The sequence below is a fragment of the Panthera leo genome, chromosome B1 (genome assembly GCF_018350215.1).
Source record: "Panthera leo isolate Ple1 chromosome B1, P.leo_Ple1_pat1.1, whole genome shotgun sequence".
Taxonomy (NCBI): Eukaryota; Metazoa; Chordata; class Mammalia; order Carnivora; family Felidae; genus Panthera; species Panthera leo.
Window position 1 is genome coordinate 164,837,305 of NC_056682.1, and position 19,601 is coordinate 164,856,905.

The 19,601-nt window shown below is 37.8% G+C and overlaps 1 protein-coding gene across 6 annotated transcripts in view; it reads left to right on the top strand.

Moving 5' to 3' along the window:
* Positions 1-19,601, top strand: part of CORIN (corin, serine peptidase) — a 250,937-nt gene that overhangs the window by 147,457 nt on the left and 83,879 nt on the right. For 5 of the 6 annotated variants that reach the window (XM_042936456.1, XM_042936458.1, XM_042936454.1 and 2 more), the window contains exons 6-7: positions 6,697-6,810; positions 18,122-18,229. In XM_042936456.1, coding sequence (XP_042792390.1) covers positions 6,697-6,810; positions 18,122-18,229 — 222 coding nt within the window. The remainder of the gene's footprint in view (positions 1-6,696; positions 6,811-18,121; positions 18,230-19,601) is intronic. The other variant, XM_042936459.1, reaches the window with a different exon arrangement.

Here is a 19,601-nt window from a genome sequence, read left to right on the forward strand (position 1 = left end):
GAGGAGGAGCCAAGAGAGGAGGTGGGAGAAGATCAGCAGTGTCAGAAGCCAAGTAGAGAGCTTTGATGAGAGACCATCAACAATGTCCAAGTGAGAGAATGAGACAGCAGACAGCTTTGAGATACTATCTCAATGGTATTTGCTTCAGTTATTGTTTGTGTTTTATGTGGGGAGAATAGGACAGAAATTGGATAATACTTAAGAGTTTAATACTTCAACTTAATTGGATAATACTTAAGAGTTATTGTGATTGTGCCAAAAATATGCAGAGGGCCTACAAGGAAGGTTTTCTGGGGGAAGTGGGTAGAATTCAGTCAAAAGGTACAGCTTGAACAAACACAGTAAGTGTAAAGAAACAGCACAACGCATTGAAAAAGCCCAAGTAACCAATTCATTATTGTGAGGGCAGAAAGCAGGAGGCAGGGAAGGTATGGTCAGAGATGATGCTTAAGAAATAGCCTGGGGCCAGTCATTATCAAACCATTTTAAATTTATGGCACACTTAAGGTATAGCATGATTTTACCTTTAACAGTTAATCAAGTTGAAGGTTGTGGATTCTTTTGGATAGAGTTCCAGAAGGGGTTAATCATATAATTTCTTTATGATTGGTCAAACTTATTGCCAAATAGTTTTTTTCTCAAAGAATGACATTACTACTGTAACTTTTTGTTTTTTATTTTTTAAATTTACATCCAAATTAGTCAGCATATAGTGCAACAATGATTTCAGGAGTAGATTCCTTAATGTCCCTTACCCATTTAGCCCATCCCCCCTCTCACAACCCTTCCAGTACCCCTCAGTTTGTTCTCCAGTTTACGAGTCTCTTCTGTTTTGTCCCCCTCCGTTTTTATACTATTTTTGTTTCCCTTCCTTTATGTTCATCTGCTTTGTCTCTTAAAGTCCTCATATGAGTGAGGTCATATGATATTTGTCTTTCTCTGACTAATTTCACTTAGCATAACACCCTCCAGTTCCATTCACTAGTTGCAAATGGCAAGATTTCATTCTTTTTGATTGCCGAGTAATACTCCATTGTGTGTGTGTGTGTGTGTGTGTATAATATATATATATATGTGTGTGTGTGTGTAATACATATATATATATATATATATATATATATATACACACATACCACATCTTCTTTATACACTCATCCATCGATGGACATTTGGGCTCTTTCCATACTTTGGCTATTGTCGATAGTGCTGCTATAAACATGGGGGTGCATGTGTCCCTTTGAAACAGCACATCTGTATCCCGTGGATAACTGCCTAGTAGTGCAATTGCTGGGTTGTAGGGTAGTTCTATTTTTAGTTTTTTGAGGAACCTCCATACTGTTTTCCAGAGTGGTTGCACCAGCTTGCATTCCCACCAACAATGCAAAAGAGATCCTGTTTCTCCACGTCCTCGCCAACATCTGTTGTTGCCTGAGTTGTTAATGTGAGCCATTCTGACAGGTGTAAGGTGGTATCTCATTGTGGTTTTGATTTGCATTTCCCTGATGATGAGTGATGTTGAGCATTTTTTCATGTGTCGGTTGGCCATCTGGATGTCTTCTCTGGAGAAGTGTCTATTCATGTCTTTTGCCCATTTCTTCACTGGATTATTTGTTTTTTGGGTGTTGAGTTTGATAAGTTCTTTATAGATTTTGGATACTAACCCTTTATCTGATACATCGTTTGCAAGTATCTTCTCCCATTCTGTCGGTTGCCTTTTAGTTTTGCTACTACTCTAACTTTTCTTTACTGGCATGCTAACATTTATAAATAACTAAAAGTACCCCCAAATATATCATTTATAGTTTAAAAAAAATAAAGTATCACTGAAGATTTAAAAAAATAAATAAATGTAAATTGACTAAATTCTCCCACCAAAAAACATGGAGTGGCTGGATAAAAAAAAAAAATTCTAATAAAATCCATTTTTTTGTACCTACAAGAGACTCACTTCAGATGTAATGGCACTCAAAGACTGCAGGTGAAGAGATGGAAAAAGATGTTCCATGCAAACAGAACCCAAAAGAAAGCTAGGGTAGCTATGTTTATATGAAACAAAATAGACTTTAAAACAAACACTGTAATAAAAGGCAAAGAAGGGCATTATATAATGATAAAGGGGTCAATCCAATGAGAGGATCATAATTTTTGTAAATATTATGCATGTAACATAGGAGTACCTAAATATATAAAGCAAATATTAACAGACCTAAAGGGAAAAACTGACAGGAATACAAAATAGTAGAGGCCTTTAATACCTCATTAACATCAATGGATAGATTATCTAGACAAAAAAATCAATAAAAATAATTGGTCTTAAATGATATATTAGACCAGATGGACTTAATAGATATTTACAGAACATTTTATCCAAAAGCAAAAAAATACACATTCTTCTCAAATGCACATGGAACATTCTCCAAGATAGATTATATGTTAGGCCCCAAAACAGGTCTTCATAAATTAAAGAAGACTGAAATCATATCAAGCATCTTTTCTGGCCACAACAGTATGAAACTAGGAATCAAAGAAGAAAACTGGAAAGGTCACAAATATGTGGAGGTTAAATAACTCCACATCAATATATACATAAATATATAATGAGTCAATGACAAGATCAAAGGAGAAATAAAAAAATACCTTGAGACAATAAAAATGGAAATACAAATCTTTGAGATGCAATAAAAGTAGTTTCTAAGAGGGAGGTTCATAGCAATGTGGGCCTACCACAAGCAACAAGAAAAGTCCCAAATAGCAATCTAACCTTATACCTAAAGAACTAGAAAAAGACAAAGAAGCAAAGCTCAAAGTTAGTAGAATTAAGGAAATAACAAAGATCAAAACAGAAGTAAATGAAATAGAGACCGAAAAGATAATAGTAACTAAGTAACTTGAGCTTGTAACCAAGAGCTTGATCTTTGAAAAGATAAGCAACATTTAAAAATCTTTACGCTCACCAAGAAAAAAAGAGAGAGGGCTCAAATAAATAAAATAAGAAATGGAAGAAGAGAAGTTACAACTGATACCACAGAAATATAAAACATCTTGAGAAACTATGAACAATTCTGTGCCAGAAAATTGGGTAACCTAGAAGAAATGGATAAATTCCTAGAAACATATAATCTTCCAAGATTGAATAATGAAGAAATAAAAAGTCTGAATAGACCAATTACTGGTAAGGAGATTAATCAGTACTCAAAAACCTACCAACAACAAACAGAAGTCCAGGATCAGATGGCTTCACTGGTGAATTCTACCCCACATTTGAAGATTTTATATATATCCTTTTCAGACTCTTCCAAAAAATTGAAGAGGAAAGGACACTTTCAAGCTCATTTTACAAGGCCAGCATTACCCTGAAACCAAAACCAGACTAGGACATCATAAGAAAGGAAGAAAAAGAAAAGAAAAGAAAAGAAAAGAAAAGAAAAGAAAAAGAGGAGAAACCAAAGGAGAGCAATAGGCCAATATCTCTAATGAACATAGATGCAAAAATCCATGACATTTTTCACAGAAATAAAACAATCCTAAAATTTGTATAAACCACAAAAGATCCTGAATAGCAAAAGCAATCTTGAAGAAAGAGAATGAAACTGGACGTATAATGCTCCCTGGTTTCAAACTATATTATAAAGTTTAGTAATCAAAACAGTATGGTATAGGCATAAAAAACAGACACATGGATCCATGGAAAGGAATAGAGAGTCCAGACATAAACCCGTGCGTATATGGTCAATTAATTTACAACAAAGGAGACAAGAATATACAACGGGGAAAGGACACACTCTTTAAAAAATGGTGTTGGGAAAACTGGACAGCCATATGCTCAAGAATGAAACTGGACTACTCTCTTACACCACACATAAAAATAAACTCAAAATGGATTAAAGACTTGAATGTGAGACCTGAAACCATAAAATTTATAGGAGAAAACATAGGTGGCAAGCTCCTTGACATCAGTCTTAGTGATGAATGTTTGAATCAAATTCCAAAAACAAAAGCAAAAATAAACAATCGGGACTACTTGGAACTAAAAACCTTCTGCACAGCAAAGGAAACCATCAACAAAATGAAAGGCAAGCTACTAATGGGAGAAAATATTTGCAAATGATGTAACTGATAAGGGATCAATATCCAAAATATATGAAGAACTCATACAACTCTATAGCAAAACAACAACAAAACACAACCTGATTTAAAAATTGGGCAGAGGACCTGAACAGACATTTTTCCAAAGAAGACATACAGTTGGCCAACAAGCACATGAAAAGATGCTCAACACCACTGATCATCAAGGAAATGCAAATCAAAAGCACTATGAGATATCACTTCCCAGCTGTTAGAATGGTTATTATCAAAAAGACAAGGAATAGCAAATGCTGACAAGGATATGGAGAAAAGAGAACCTTCATGCACTGTTGGTGCAAATGTAAATCGGTGCAGCCACTATGGAAAATAATATGGAGGTTCCTCAAAAAATTAAAATAGAGCTACCACACTGATGTAGTAATTCCACTTCTGGATATTTATCTGAAGAAAAGGAAAACATTAAATTGAAAAGATATACGCATCCCTGTATTCATTGAGCATTATTTGCACAAGCCAAGATATGTAAACAGCCTAAGTTTCTATTGATAGATGAAAGGATAAAGAAAATGTGGTATACACATACACAAAGGAATACTACTCAGCCAAAAGAAAAAAGAATGACATTTTGCCATTTGTAACAAGATGGGTGGACCTTGAAGGTATTATGCCAACTGAAATAAGTCGGACAGAGAAAGACAAATACCATATGATCTCAATTATGTGTGGAATCTAAAAAACAAAACAAAGGAACAAAGAAGACAAAACAAAACATGGAGATACAGAAACAGAATGATGGTTTCTAGAGGGAGGGAGGTTGGGTGTGAATGAAATGGGAGCAAACGGGGGTCAAGAGGTACAAACTTAGTTACAAAATAAATAAGTCATGGGGATGGAATATACAGTAGTCAATAACATTATAGTGCATATTTGCAAGTTGCCAAGAGAGTAAATCTTAAAAGTTCCCATCACAAGAAAAAAAATCTGTAACTTTCACTGGTGATGGATGGTAACTAGAAAGACTGAAGTGATCATTTGGCTGTGTATACAAACATTGAATTATTATGCCGTGCACCTGAAACTAATATAACGTTATGTGTCAATTACACTTGAATAAAAACAGACACCATCATTATAAGAACATTTGTAAAATACAGAGGAAAATAAGATGAAGAAAATAAAAATTGCTTTTAATCCCAATACTGGGGATAATCACAGTAACCATTGATTTACTTCTTTCTAGGCCAAATTATATTATGCTTTTTTTCCGTACCAGTGTTTTTCCACTTAAATTATCTTGAACTTTGTCCTAAGACATCAAGTATTTTCTGCAGTATACTTTTCAATGGCTCTAACAGTATTTCTTATTATGAAGGTAACAAAATTTATTTAACCAGCCTCCTACTATTGCATAGTTCTTTTCTATCATTTCCTCATTATAAATCATGATTGTACAAATAGCCTTAAAAATAAAAACTTGCACTTATTTATAATGATTTCCTTTGTATGAAGTCCAAGAAATAAGGCACTTGGTGAAAGGTCATGCACATTTGAAAGGCATTTGATGCACATTACCAAATATTTAAGTCTATTTTAACACCCATTTTATTTTGAAAAGGAACTGATTTTGCCTTTTGTTAATGATTTTCCTTAAAAAAAATCTCTCTAGCTTTTTGTCTTACACTTGTCTACTGTAATTTTGGAGCAATTGAATATTGATTAAAAAAAGAGTACCATAATACTAAAAGCAAAAAATATTAAAATGTAACTATGCTGAAAAAAAGAATGAAAAAATCATTAGGTCATGTTTCACATTCCTTATGCCAAAATAGACTCTGATATAGTCAACTGACATCCTTTTAAGGCAAGTAAATATATTTCACTACAGATCAGGGTGTCTCTAGGCCTGGTTCAAGCACACAACGATGGACTCTTTTTACTGTAACTTTACTGTGCAGCATTGTGTAGCATTTGAATTTTTTTTAATGTTTATTTATTTTTGAGAGAGGGAGAGAGAGAGGAAGGTGGAGCGTGAGTGGAAGAGGGGCAGAGAGAGAGGGAGACACAGAATCCCGAGCAGCCTCCAGGCTCTGAGCTGTCAGCACAGAGCCGCATGGGGGCCTTCAACTCACCAACGTTGAGGTCATGACCTGAGCCGAAGTCAGACACTTAATCGGCTGAGCCACCCAGGCAGCAATTTAGAAGGAGAGGGTTGGGGTTTTTTGTTTGTGTGTTTGTTTCTTGTTTTTAATGTTTGTTCAACTAACAGCACTTCATTTTTAAATAATTTGCAGGTATTAAGAAAAATATTCACATCTGGTATTTTCCCCACATAAATCGTGCAATTGATAAGGCTACCTACCCTCTTGTGCTCTGAACACGGAGACCTCTCACCCCGCACGAGTTTTCTTTTGCGTTTCTCAGGCAAACACTGTTTGTATTATTCCCAGGCAATTTCACCATTCATGTTCTAGAGGGCCGAAGGAAACTCGGTGAGGGAATGTGGACACAAATCCGTTGGAGAGCAAGGGAAGGTTTTCCCTCTGTGCTTTATTTCTCCCACTTTTAATGGGAAAACCCTTCTGACGCTGTGTTCCCACCCTTGTGTTTCAGCGCTGTGCGGAGGGGGCGAGAGCTTTCTGTGCGCCAGCGGGCTCTGCGTGCCCCGGAAGCTGCAGTGCAACGGCCACAACGACTGTAACGACTGGAGCGATGAGGCGCATTGCAGTAGGCGCGGGGCCCCGGGGGTTGTGCGGGCGGCCGGGTCCTAGTCGGGCGCCTACAGACCACAGCCATTGCATCGTCAGAGCCTGCCGACCACCGGCCTTTGCGTAGACCACTGCTAGTTTGCCTTTCTAAAGTGAGCCAACGGGTACGGGTTTGCGCGCCTTTCAAAGGCCTGATGCCCTTAGCAGGGCAGGAGCTGGAGGCTGCAATGGAGCTGCTCAAGGACTGGGGCTTTGTGTTGCCTCGAGTGCTCAAAATTGCAAGAAGGCTTTTTTGTTTATTTTGTTTGGGGGAGGATTTTGTTTTTGTTTTTAAAGTTTAATGAGTTATAAAGGTCAGCTTTTTGGAAAAGGACGTTTTTAATAGGGAAAATTTTCACCCTTGTGATGCTTAACATTCCAGGTCCAGCAGATGCAAAACCTCTTGTTTAGGTTTTCTCAAAACCTGGCGAGAGACCATGGTGTTAACTGTTTTGAATCCATGCATTGATAGATTCAGCCATAAACATCGTCAGTTTGTTGGCTATTGATTTGATTGCTTGTTTTGACTCGATTGTTGGGTGGCTTGTCTAATATTGTAGTAGTCTGCTTGGGCTGCTGTTCAAAATACTGCAGACTTCATGGTTTCAATAGGAGAAATTTATTCTCTCCCAGTTCTGGAGGCTGGAGAGTCTAAGATCAAGGCCAACCAAGTTCAGTTTTTGGTGACAGTTCTCTTGGCTTACAGGCAGCTTCCAGCTTCCTATGTGCTCATGTGACCTCTTTGGAGGCAGAGAGGGAGGGGGACAAGGTGGGAGAGGGTGAGAGAGAGAGAGAGGGCTCTGGTGCCTCATCCTCTTATAAGGGTACTTAGATTAGGGCCCCACTTTTATAGCCACATCTAAGCTTTATCACCTTCTTACAGGTTCTGTCTCCAAATACAGTTATTTGGGGGTTAAGGCTTTAACATACTCATTTTGAGAGGACATAAGCATTCTGGTCCTATATATATATATATATATATATATATATATATATACACACACACACACACACACATTCCAACTTTCAAGTTGTTTTGCACTTATGCAACAGATGAAAAAGAAAAATTCATCTCAATAATACATTGCAGGATTTGCATCCAAAGCAGAACCATATGTAGTGTTCTAATTGCTTTTTAATGGTTATACGACCAGCAAAAGTTACCACGGGAAAAGCTGTGTTTTACTCCCTGTAGGAGTTGCCAAGGCTGTATGAGAGCTCATCACTGTTGACCTTAATTGAGAGGTTCTTGTGGTCTGTTTGCCAGGTGGACCACCTTTTGTTTCTCTGAAGGATTAGGATGCTTATTTATCATAAGTGTTGAAGGCAGTATATTATGATAATATTTCAGGTCAGTGTTTCCCTAACTCATGTTCCATAGTTCCTCAGTCTTGAAAACTGCTTGAGAAAAAAAAATAAATTTGAGACATTCTGCCAAATCTACTTTTTAGAGAGTTGCAACACATACACATTGCAAGCTCTGAGAAATGCAGTTAAAAAAAAGACTTATTGGGGTGCCTGGGTGGCTCAGTTAGTTGAGCGCCCGACTTCAGTTCAAGTCATGATCTCACAGTTCGTGGTTTCGAGCCCTGCGTCGGGCTCTGTGCTGACAGCTCAGATCGTGCTCCTGTCTCTCTTTCTCTCAAAAATAATAAACATTAAATAAATAAATAAATAAATAAATAAATAAATAAAGACTTATTTTTGCTTAGCTTTGCTTAATTTTGCCTAGCTTTGTATTTTCTCAAAATTATTTGTTCCTTTATACCCCCACTTTTATTTATTTTTCATGCATTCTTTTATTTATTTTGTGTAATATCTAGCATCCTATGGAACTTCAGATATGCCACCCATATTTTGGAAATATTTTCACTATGACATTTGTTTTTATATTTTGGAATTACCTGTTCAGAAAAACCTGTGGCACGTGATTTTACATGAAAAACATTCTCACGGGATGTATACTTACATTAGGGAGTACTGCTGTAGAATTAAGAGGAAATATTTTATAGAGCACCCCCATTAGAGAATTTAAAATGATTCAATAGAATTATGGAAATTATGGAAATCGTGGTGGAATCTTTTCCTTATCTCCCAATACGGCCCATGTGGGCATTATTAAAATTCTGCATGTGCCTCTACTCCCGGTGTGGGCTCACACTGGCCCATCATTCTGTTCCTCCACTGCAGTGAGCATTGCACTTAAAACAGTAAGAGCTTTCTGCTGCATTGGTTGAAATTGATTTTGAAAGAGCGAATTTTCCACTCAGTGACTGAACAAGGAAGGTATTACTATTCTATAAGGTATATAGCAATGTCCTAGGAACTGAAAGTTTATGAAGGAAGATACGGGCTTTCCTCATGAGCATACTTCAAAACCCATGTGGCTTGGTCAGTTGAGGAAATAAAATACATCCCTTCAGAATATTTGTCTATGAAAATGCTTAGTTAGACATTGAAAGCTTTGAGTGTAATTGTTTCCGGACTCACGAGGACATTTGATTCTGAGTTTTAACCTTCAGTGCTTGTGGCATTTCAGTGCGTTCACTGAGGGTGCCACCCTCCCGCTGTCCACCACCCTGTGGTGAAGGAGGAGTGCTAAGTCTGAAATAGGGCATGGATGCAAATCAGAGCGTGAATGCAGCCTGAATACTCCTGAAGGGAGAAGACGGTTTTGCTGGGCATTCCTAATGAGTGAGCAGAAAGATATGCTAGGGCGCTGGCAGGTATAGGAGGAGGAGGACTCCTCCTCTATGCTAATCAACTATGCTGGTGGCATTTATTTACATGATGTGATTGAATTTTTAGCAGAGGAGGTATTATCCCTTTTTGTCCAGATGCAGTGCTGAGGTTGACAGTGATGAACAAATTTGCCACTTGTTCAAAGTGCTAGATTTGAGCCTGGTTCTCTACTATTTGTTTTTATTGAAGTGTAGTTGATACACAAATGTCATATTAGTTTTAGGTGTACAACATAGTAATTCAACAATTCTGTACGGTACTCAGTGCTTATCACAAGTGTAGTCACCATGTGTCACCTTACAATATTATTGACCACATTTCCTATGTTGTACTTTTCATCCCCATGACTGCTTTATTTTATAACTGGAAGTTTGTATCTCTTAATCCCCTCCCCTTATTTCACCCCCCCCCCAGTCCCCTCCCCTCTGGCAATCATCAGGTTTTACTTCGTATTTACGAGTCTGTTTCTGTTTTTGTTTGTTTTCTAGATTCCATGTATACATGAAACCATAATGACATTTGTCCTTCTCTGACTTATTTCACTTAGCATAATACCCTCAAGGTCTACCCATGTTGTCACAAAGGGCAAGATCTCATTCTTTTTTATGGCCCCAAATATTCCATTACACACACACACACACACACACACACACACACACCCCACATCTTTTTTATCCATTCATCTATCAATGGACGCTTAGGTTGCCTCCACATCTTGGCTGTTGTAAATAATACTGCAGAAAGCATAGGGGTGCACATATCTTTTTGAATTAGTGTTTTCATTTTGGGAGGAGTAAATACCCAGTAGTAGAATTACTGGATCATATGATATTCCTATTTTTAATTTTTTTGAGGAACCTCCATACTGTTTTCCACAGTAGTTGAACCAATTTACATGCCCACCAACAGGGCACAAGGTTTCCTTTTTCTCCACGTCTTCGCTAACACTTGTTGTTTCTTGTCTTTTAGGAACTAGCTATTCTGACAGGTGTGAGGTGATATCTCAATGTGGTTTTGATTTGCATTTCCCTGATAATGAGTGATGTGGGGCATCTTATGTGTCTGTTGGCCATCTGTATGTCTTCTTTGGAAAAATGTCTATTCAGGTCCTTTACCCAATTTTTATTCAGATTATTTGGGGTTTTTGGTATGGAGTTGTATGAGTTCTTCATATATTTTATATACTAACTCTTTATTGGCTGTGTCATTTGCAAATATCTTCTCCCATTCCATAGGTTGCCTTTTTGTTTTGTTGATGGTTTCCTTCACTGTGCAAAAGCTTTTTATTTGGTGAAGTCCCAACAGTTTATTTTTGCTTTTGTTTCTTTTGCCTGGGGAGACCTATCCATAAATGTGTTGCTAAGGCTGATGTCCAAGGCATAACTGCGGGTATTTTCTTTTAGGAGTTTTGCGGTTTCGGGTCTCACATTTAGGTCTTTCATCCATTTTGAGTTCATTTTTGTGTATGGTGTAAGAAAGTGGTCCTGTTTCATTCTTTTGCATGTGGCTGTCCAGTGTTCTCAATACCATTTATTGAAGAGACTGTCTCTCCATTATAAATGCTTCCCTCCTTTGTTGTAGATTAATTGACCGTATAAGCGTGGGTTTATTTCTGGGCTGTCTATCCTGTTCCATTGATCTGTGTGTCTGAATCCAGCCTTGAATGGGTCCAAATCTAATTGTTGTTTTTCCCAAACTGTGCTGCCTTTCACTTGCTCTTGTCCGTGTAAGTTCAGACTTGGTGAACAATTATATTCTGATCACTTATATGACAGGAAAATGTTTATTTTGGATGCTCTATTATACTTTGGGCAATGATTGTCTATTACACCGGCATGCCAGGTATCTGAGACTGCTTACGGACTTTCTCCACTAACTAATTTTGTCATGTCCTTCAGTGTCTTCCTAAGTATTTGTAGAATGAATGGATTTCCAACCACCTGGAATAATTTTAGTGGGGTAGTGAAAATATTTTCAAAAATTAAGGAAAGTTTTCTTTTAGAAATTTCTAACTCTGTGACTTTAGGCAGGCTACCTACCTCTCTGTTCCTGGGTTTCTTTGTCACTGAGGCGGGCTGCAGTTTAGCCCTGCAGGAAGCCCCACCTGCAGGGATCCTAATCCAGTGGGTCTGGAGGTGGAGCGCAGTAGCACCTTTGCAAAACTTCCAGGGTAACTCTAATATACAGCCAGATATGAAACCACTGGACTAGAGGGTGTCTGGTGTCTCTTTTGCTGCTCACATTCTATAATCTTTTGATTGTATAACCAGCTCTAGAACAGCGTCTGGTAGATAACTAGTGCTTAGCAAATGAATAAGAAAGCTTCAAGAAAAAACGGTTGTCACAAGGAAAATAGCGGCCACAAAGTCCACACACTTTATGCCACCTACAATCACTGTCAAATACCTTTGGAAATCATTTGCTTGGAATTTAGAGTAAAATTGGTTGACTTATATTTTAGTATAATTATACTCTAAGCTATACTAATTATACTATACGCTAATTATGCTGTGTTAACTACTTATTCTAAGTATAATTAATTACACTAATGATCACAACGTGTAGTGATTACTCGTGGTGGACGTTCTGGAGTCAGGCTTCCTGGGTTCCTATCTCTGCTTTGCCATTTCCTCCTTCTGTGAACTTGGGGAAGTCACTCAATCCCTCTCGACCTCAGTGCCCTCATCAGTGAGATGGAAACATTAACAGTAACTATCTCTAGAACTATTGTGCAGAATGCCGAATCCTTGGCTAGAAAGCACGTAGCCCATTGTCTGTCTGGCATGCTATAACCCTTTCAAGAGTGATAGGACTTCTGGTTGCTATTGTGGTTATTGCGTTTTTATTCACCACATCTTTGCTCCCCACGCCAGCTCACCTCCACCTCTGCCCACCACTTCTCACCTCCAAGGTGTAAACGATGGTCACCGGAAGCCATAAGGCCGCTCATAAAGGTCAGGGGGGTAATTGAAGAGGAAACAGAAACATGAAAACATCCACCCCAACTTTAAAACCAGCACCACGTGAAACTATTTTAGAAAAGAAGCACAAAAGAAAAACTGGTGTTCCATATGATGTTTCTGAATCACCAAAAATGACCACATTGACCATATTCTGTTTCCTAAAAGGCAGGGATGCAAGTAAATACTAGAACTGTTTCCATCAAAATAATAAAAAGGAAAATATTACTCTGTACACTGAAGGAGAAAGCTTCAGATGTCTGGAAAATTCACTTCGGTTTAGTAGCAATCTGATTATACAAATCAGTAAGAGTATTGAATACTCTTGAATTCCTGCCATGTGTGAAGCATGTTGTAGACACCCAGGAAGTATAAAGACTGTTAAGACATGGTTTCTTTCTTCAGGAGTCTTTGAGTCTAATCAGAGGAATAACATGAATACGGAGATCATTGAATATGGTACTTTAGAGCAATACAGTAGAAGAGACGTCACAAAGGGAAAGAAGACTGGTACAAACAAAAAGGCAGGGGCCGTAGGTTCTATGACTATATGACAAGGGCAAGATCATTAGGAGTAAGATTAGTGTGGAGAAAGCTGATGAAAAGATGGGATTGAAACCAGGCCTTGGACACAGGTGATGTTTGGAAAATCTAGTTCAGTGATTCTCAAGAGAAGGCAGTTTTGCCCCACCTCTCCCCACCCCCCCCGAGGGGACATTTTGCAATATTTGGAGACAAATTTGACTGTCACGAGTATGGAGTTTGGAGGAGGTGCTACTGGCATTTAGTGGGTAGAGGCCAGAGATGCTGGTCAGCATCCTACAATGCACAGGATCGTCCCCACAAAGAATTACCCACTCCCAATTTGTCAATAGTACTGCTATTGAGAAGTCCTCCTTTAGAGCTAAAAACCAATAGTCAGAAACCCCAGGAATCAAGAAACCTGGGTAACCGTAATGAGCTGGGCAACTGCGGGCAAACTATTTAACCTCTCGGGTCATCTCAAAATGAGGGCGCCTCTGGGTGGAAATTGAGCATCCATACTTGAATCTTGAATTGAGGCAACACAATTATGTTCATAGACTTGTAGAGATTAAGAAAAGTGAATGAAGCTCTTGATAAAAACTTTTCTGTTCCTTAGTTTTCTCCTTTAATGATAATTTTGAGGGATGAAAGTTAATAGAGTAAGATGCCAAATTGAAATAAATATCAACATGCAAGAACTGCAGAAGTATCAGGTACTCATTAAAGAAAAAAAATCTGTATCTAGAAAAACATCTACCTTAGGTTATATAAAGTTATGCTTGTATTGAGCAAGAAAATCATAGCAAGAAGCTTTTGAAAATTTTGATTTGTTGGCCCTAAATGGTGCTGGCATCTCTTTTCAGTCCAAATAAACATTTATTCCAATAAAAGGAGGCACTGTGATCTTTGCTGTTTGCTATGCATTTCTGGCTGCACAGCGCCTCTGGTTAAGGTTCTGTGTGTTTACTAATCTCGCAGACCTCAGGGAGGTAACAAGTTGTTTTCCAAATGCAGCTCATTTTGTATCTATCCTCGGAAAATGGCTTCTAACCAAGGAAGTGGTAACAGTGGAAAGTTCAATCTGCACCTGTGTGAATAATGAAGAATTAAAAAAAAAAAATGCTTGAGTCATCTCCATTTATGAAATAAATGTTTATTTTTATGAAATAATTTAATAGATGACAGCATTAATTTAAAAAATATCTACAGCAAGGTGTTTTAATATGCAACGTTTTTAGAATGGGCCTCACAGAAGGGATGCATGAATCATTGGAAATTTTTGGCATGTTCCAAGGTTAATCAGATTCTAAAAGAAGTATTTGATTCCCCAGTCTTACCATCAAAAAAAAAAAAAAAAAGTGAAATGTACTGCTTAAAAAAAAAGAAAATTAACTCCTATCATTTAAAATATGTCACCCCGTCCACCCCACTCCCTCCTCTGGGGAATGCAAAATGACCATTTTGCGCGATGGTCAAATTGAGGCCCCTGGTTATTGCTGATTCTAGCATACTGATTCAAAACCTGCTACAAGAGTAATTTAGATTAAAAACTAAACAATAATAAGAAAGATTTTTTTTCAAATTTCCCAAGGAAATGTATATATTTTGATGCACAAATTCCCTAACTTTGCAGAGTGGGCAGGAGAATCAAAGTTTGTAACCTTTCTTGACTCAGCATGTGTGCAGCGTGGGGTGCAGGGTGGGGATTTAGCGCCCTCTGCTGAATGGGAGGAAATAGTCCTGTCAGGTGAAAACTGGGACCTCTTTTTAATTATTTTCCTTTATGATGGTCATCCGTGTTATTAAACTTATTCAGCCTGGGCGAAATAAATAAAAAGCACTTACAGAGTTCTGTGTGTGTAGAAGTGGGAGCATGTATGTAGACACATGTGTGTGTGTTGTCCACATACACACCCTCTTAATGTAGGCACTGAACAGATAGATGGTCCCTAAGGAACATTACATTTTTTAAACGATATGACCCTACAAGTATGTAAGTAGCTTCTTCGAAGAACGCTTCGTGAAATAGAAACTTATAATTCATGTAACAAGTATAATATTTTGATGTATGTGGCCAACAGTTTAACTGATCCATGCCCAAGAATTTTGGTAAGGAATTATTATAGAGTCTGGGATGTTTACAGTGAAGAGGTACCCATCGCCAGTCATGGGAGATGCAGACTTATGCTTGAGGAGAAGAAATCAGGTAGAATTTAGGAGACAATTAGATTCTTGGTCTTCATCAGCCAAGCAGACTTGTCCTCAAACGTGTCCCCTTTGTTCTTGCTATTCCTTCTGCTTGAATCATGCTGAAACTTTCATCCCATCCACTCTACTGAGATCCTGTCTTCCATGATCCCTCTCCAGCCTTAAGAATCTGTATTTTGGGGGCACCTGGGTGGCTCAGTGGGTTAAGCGTCCGACTTCAGCTCAGGTCATGGTGTCATGGTCCGTGAGTTTGAGCCCGGCGCAGGGCTCTGTGCTGACAGCTCAGAGCCTGGAGCCTGCTTCAAAATCTGTGTCTCCCTCTCTCTCTGCCCCTCTCCCACTCACACTCTGTCTCTCTCTCTCTCTCTCAAAAATAAATATTTAAACAAATTAAAAAAAAGAATCTGTATTTTGAATGTAATTCACTTTAAATAAGAGAAAATACTTTTAAGAAATCTCATTTCTATTAAATGCAGGCTTCCTAACACATATTGATTTAAAACATTTTTATAACTTTATTGAGGTACAATTTCCATACCATATGTTATCCCATTGATTTTTAGTAAATTTATGGAGTTGTGTGACCACCACCACAATCCACTTCTAGAACTTCTTCATCTCCCCTCAGATTTCCCTCCCACCTATTTGTAGTCAGTCCCCATTCCCACCCCTTCAGCCACAGGTAACCACTGCTCTGATCTCTGTCTCTGTAAGTTTTCTTTTTCTGGGAATTTCATAAATGGGTCATACAATATGTAGTCTTTGTATCTGAATTCTTTTATTTAGCATAATGGTTTTGAGATTCATCTGTACTGTCACATGTATCAATGGTATGATATTTTTAATTGCTGGATAGTATTTCATCATTTGAGTATTCTATATTTTGATTATTCATTCACCAGCTGGTGAGCGTTTGGTTTCTAGTCTTTGGCTATTATAAATAATGCTGCCACAGACATTTGCATACAAGTCTTTGTGTGGATGTATGTTTCATTTTTTTTGGGTAGATTTCTAAGGATGGAAATCATGAATCATATGATAAGGTTTATAGTTAACTTTATGAAAAGCTGCCATACTGCTTTCTAATGTAGCATTATTATTTTACCTCCCCAGCAAGTATATATGAGAGCTTCAGTTTCTCAAAATCCTTGCCAATACTTGGTATTTTCTGTTTATTGTTATTGTTATTATTATTAATTACCATCTTAGAGGATATGTAATGGTATCTTATTGTGGTTTTAATTTGCCTTTCCCTAATGACTAATTATATTGAGCACTTTTTTATGTCTCCTTCGTATGTCTTTTGTGAAGATTTTCTATTCAATTCTTTCACGTATTTGAAATTGGGTTGTCTTGTTATTGAATCTAGAAGTTCTATATATATTCTGGATGTAAGTCCTTTATCTGATACATGACTTGCAACTACTTATTCCAGTATGTGGTTTGTCTTTTCATTTTCTTAGTAGTATCTTTTGAAGCACAAGCCTTTAATGAAGTCCATTTGCTATTATTATTTTTGTAATGGCTTGTGCTTTTGTTGTTATACCTAAGAATTCTTCCAAGGTCAAAAAGATTGTTTCCTGTTTTTTTTTTTTTCTAGAAACTTCATAATTTTAGCTCTTACATTGAAGTCTGTGATCCACTTTGAGACAGTTTTTGTATACAGTTTGAGGGAAAAGCTAGACTTAATTTTGCAATTGGCCCAACACCACTTGTTGAAGAGTGTTATTTTTGCATTGAATTGTACTGGCATCTTACACATACTAATTTACATTACACATATTTATTAATCTCTTCCCCAAACCCTATTAAGTAATTGATATTATCCTAGTTTCATAAATCAGTTTACAGATTCATAGACTGTAACCACTCCAGTTATTCAAGTTCTCACAGCTAGTAGTAGATGGCAGAACCAGGGTGCCCAAGTATCTGGTTCACCCAAGTACAAGATCTAGTACAAGGACCAAGTCCAAGTCCTTCCATATTACTTATTTCAACATTAAACTTTAAGCTTCTGGAGGTTACATAGCACTTAATCTTATCTTGTCACCATAATCTAGCCCAGTACTGATTATTTGAGGGTCATGTTATGAAACACTGAGTTGACTTAAATGATATTGTGTGTGTGAAAATAACAACCTTATAATCTAAATAACTTTTTCTCTCCATTCTGTTCATGCTTATCACGGACAAAACTAGACTTTCATTTTATTTTCTTTTTTAAAGTTTAGTTATTTTGAGAGAGAGAGAGAGAGAGAGTGCAAGTGGGGGAGAGACAGAGAGAGAGAGAGAGAGAGAGAGAATCCCAAGCAGGCTCTGTGCTGTCAGTGCAGAGCCCGACATGGAATTTGATCCGACAAACCATGAGATCATGACCTGAGCTGAATCTAGAGTTGGACACTCCACCAACTGTGCCACCCAGGTGCCCCTAGACTTTCATTTTAAAGGAAATGTTTTAAGGAAATAACTACTCAGCCTGTATTAAAAGTCATTCATTCTGCACGAACATGAATTTCATTAGGAACTTTGTTGAGTTGAGAGTGTCTGTGCTCGTATTTGACTATAAAAGAGCTTTCAGGTAACATAAAGTGGATCTCAGATAAAGACTTTCAGAAAGTGTTAGAAGCATTGGTTTGGGAGCCAGAAGGTTCTAGTCCTCGCTCTGCAGGAACTTGGTAAGTGATCTTGAACAAGACCTTGGATGTCTCTGCATCACAGTCTCCTCACTGGTAAAACAGTAGATGTGGACCTGGTTACCATTATGATTTCCCTCCCGTGATATGCTTTTGTTAAATGAATATCCTATAACATCCTGTTCTGCTCTGATGACATATCAGCGGCTTCTCTTATATACAGATTGCAGTGAGGATTTGTTTCACTGTCACACGGGCAAGTGCCTTAATTATAGCCTTGTGTGTGACGGATATGATGACTGTGGGGACCTGAGTGAGGAGCAGAACTGTGGTAAGTAGTATTGTTTCCCTGAAGGTTTTCATTTAAAATGACAGACGTGCATAGTCCAGAATTCGTAGCTCATTGTTTGTTCACGTGATTAGCAGGTTAACTTGCAAAATGGCTGGTTTCCTTATTTTTAGAAAGAGGAGGTTTTTTCCAATTACTCGTCTCAGTCATGTCTTGTGTGTCAATGTAGTATTTCTTAAAGTCACAATAATGCAGTGCTTAAGAAGTAGAGTGGAAAGATGGGTAACGATTGTTAATATGTTAAAATTTTCTCCTTGAAAGTGTTGTATTTCTTTTCTGGTTAGGGCCAGTGGCCCATATTTAGATTTTGAGCTCTTGAGCAAAACTTCACAGACAGATGTATTGTTGTGTGTACATCATAGAGTTTATAGTTGGGAAAGGTCTTATAGATGACCTAATCCAAACCCCCCTTTTACAGTGAGATAACTGGAGAAAAGCAGGGGGGGGAAAGGTGGGGGATGGGGTGGAGGGCTTGAGTAGTTGGACAGGTCAATGGAGAGGACCAAGGAATATAGTTACTGTGTAAAAAAGAATGGTCTTAACCACTCAACATAATTCCTCTGAAGATAGTAGGATATCATGAAGTTTGTGCTCTTAGGGTGACTTTGCGCCTCTGTAACGGCAATAATTACAACTTTCCCTTAGACCAGTCTTTGCCCCACTTGCCCATCATTATTAGCAAGCTGAGCACGTGGTGCTTCTTCTGGTTTCTGCACATGTGTCCCATCTATTGTGTCTTTCTTCTTTTCTCAGCACTTCATCTTCCATATACTATACCTTACTTTATTGCTGCAATATGACCTTTCAGATCCATGGTTGCTCCATGAGTCTGTCAACGACAGTGGTACTCTCTCAGTGGATACTCACAATTGTTCCTCATTATTGAATCTGTTATCCACGAATCTGCACACATCTGTTAAGTGGTCACTTATATTAAGGCTTTTCCACATCTCATGGTAAGGAATCCCATAGAGTCTGCTCTCTGTGAGAAGAAACTTGACTTAATTCCCTCTCTTTTTTTCTCCAGGAATGTATAGTTTAGGGAAGAGGTTAAATCTAGGCTAAAAAGGATCATGAAAAAAATATAAATATTCTGCATTTCTTACCCAGGAGTTTTTTTTTCCAATATGAATTATATATTAAGATAGTTTAATAAAAAGCCTAAGCTTAGCATCAGGAAAGATGACAGGAGATATTTGCCTTCCCAATTTATCAGAGAGAGGTAGGTCACAATTCTTAGACACATGGCAGAGTCCTCACAAATCAAATCAGCTATCTACATTGTGAAACCCACATCAGAGGTCTGTTTATGTTAGCCAATGTAAAAATAAAAATTTTTCGTAAGGAAAGAAAA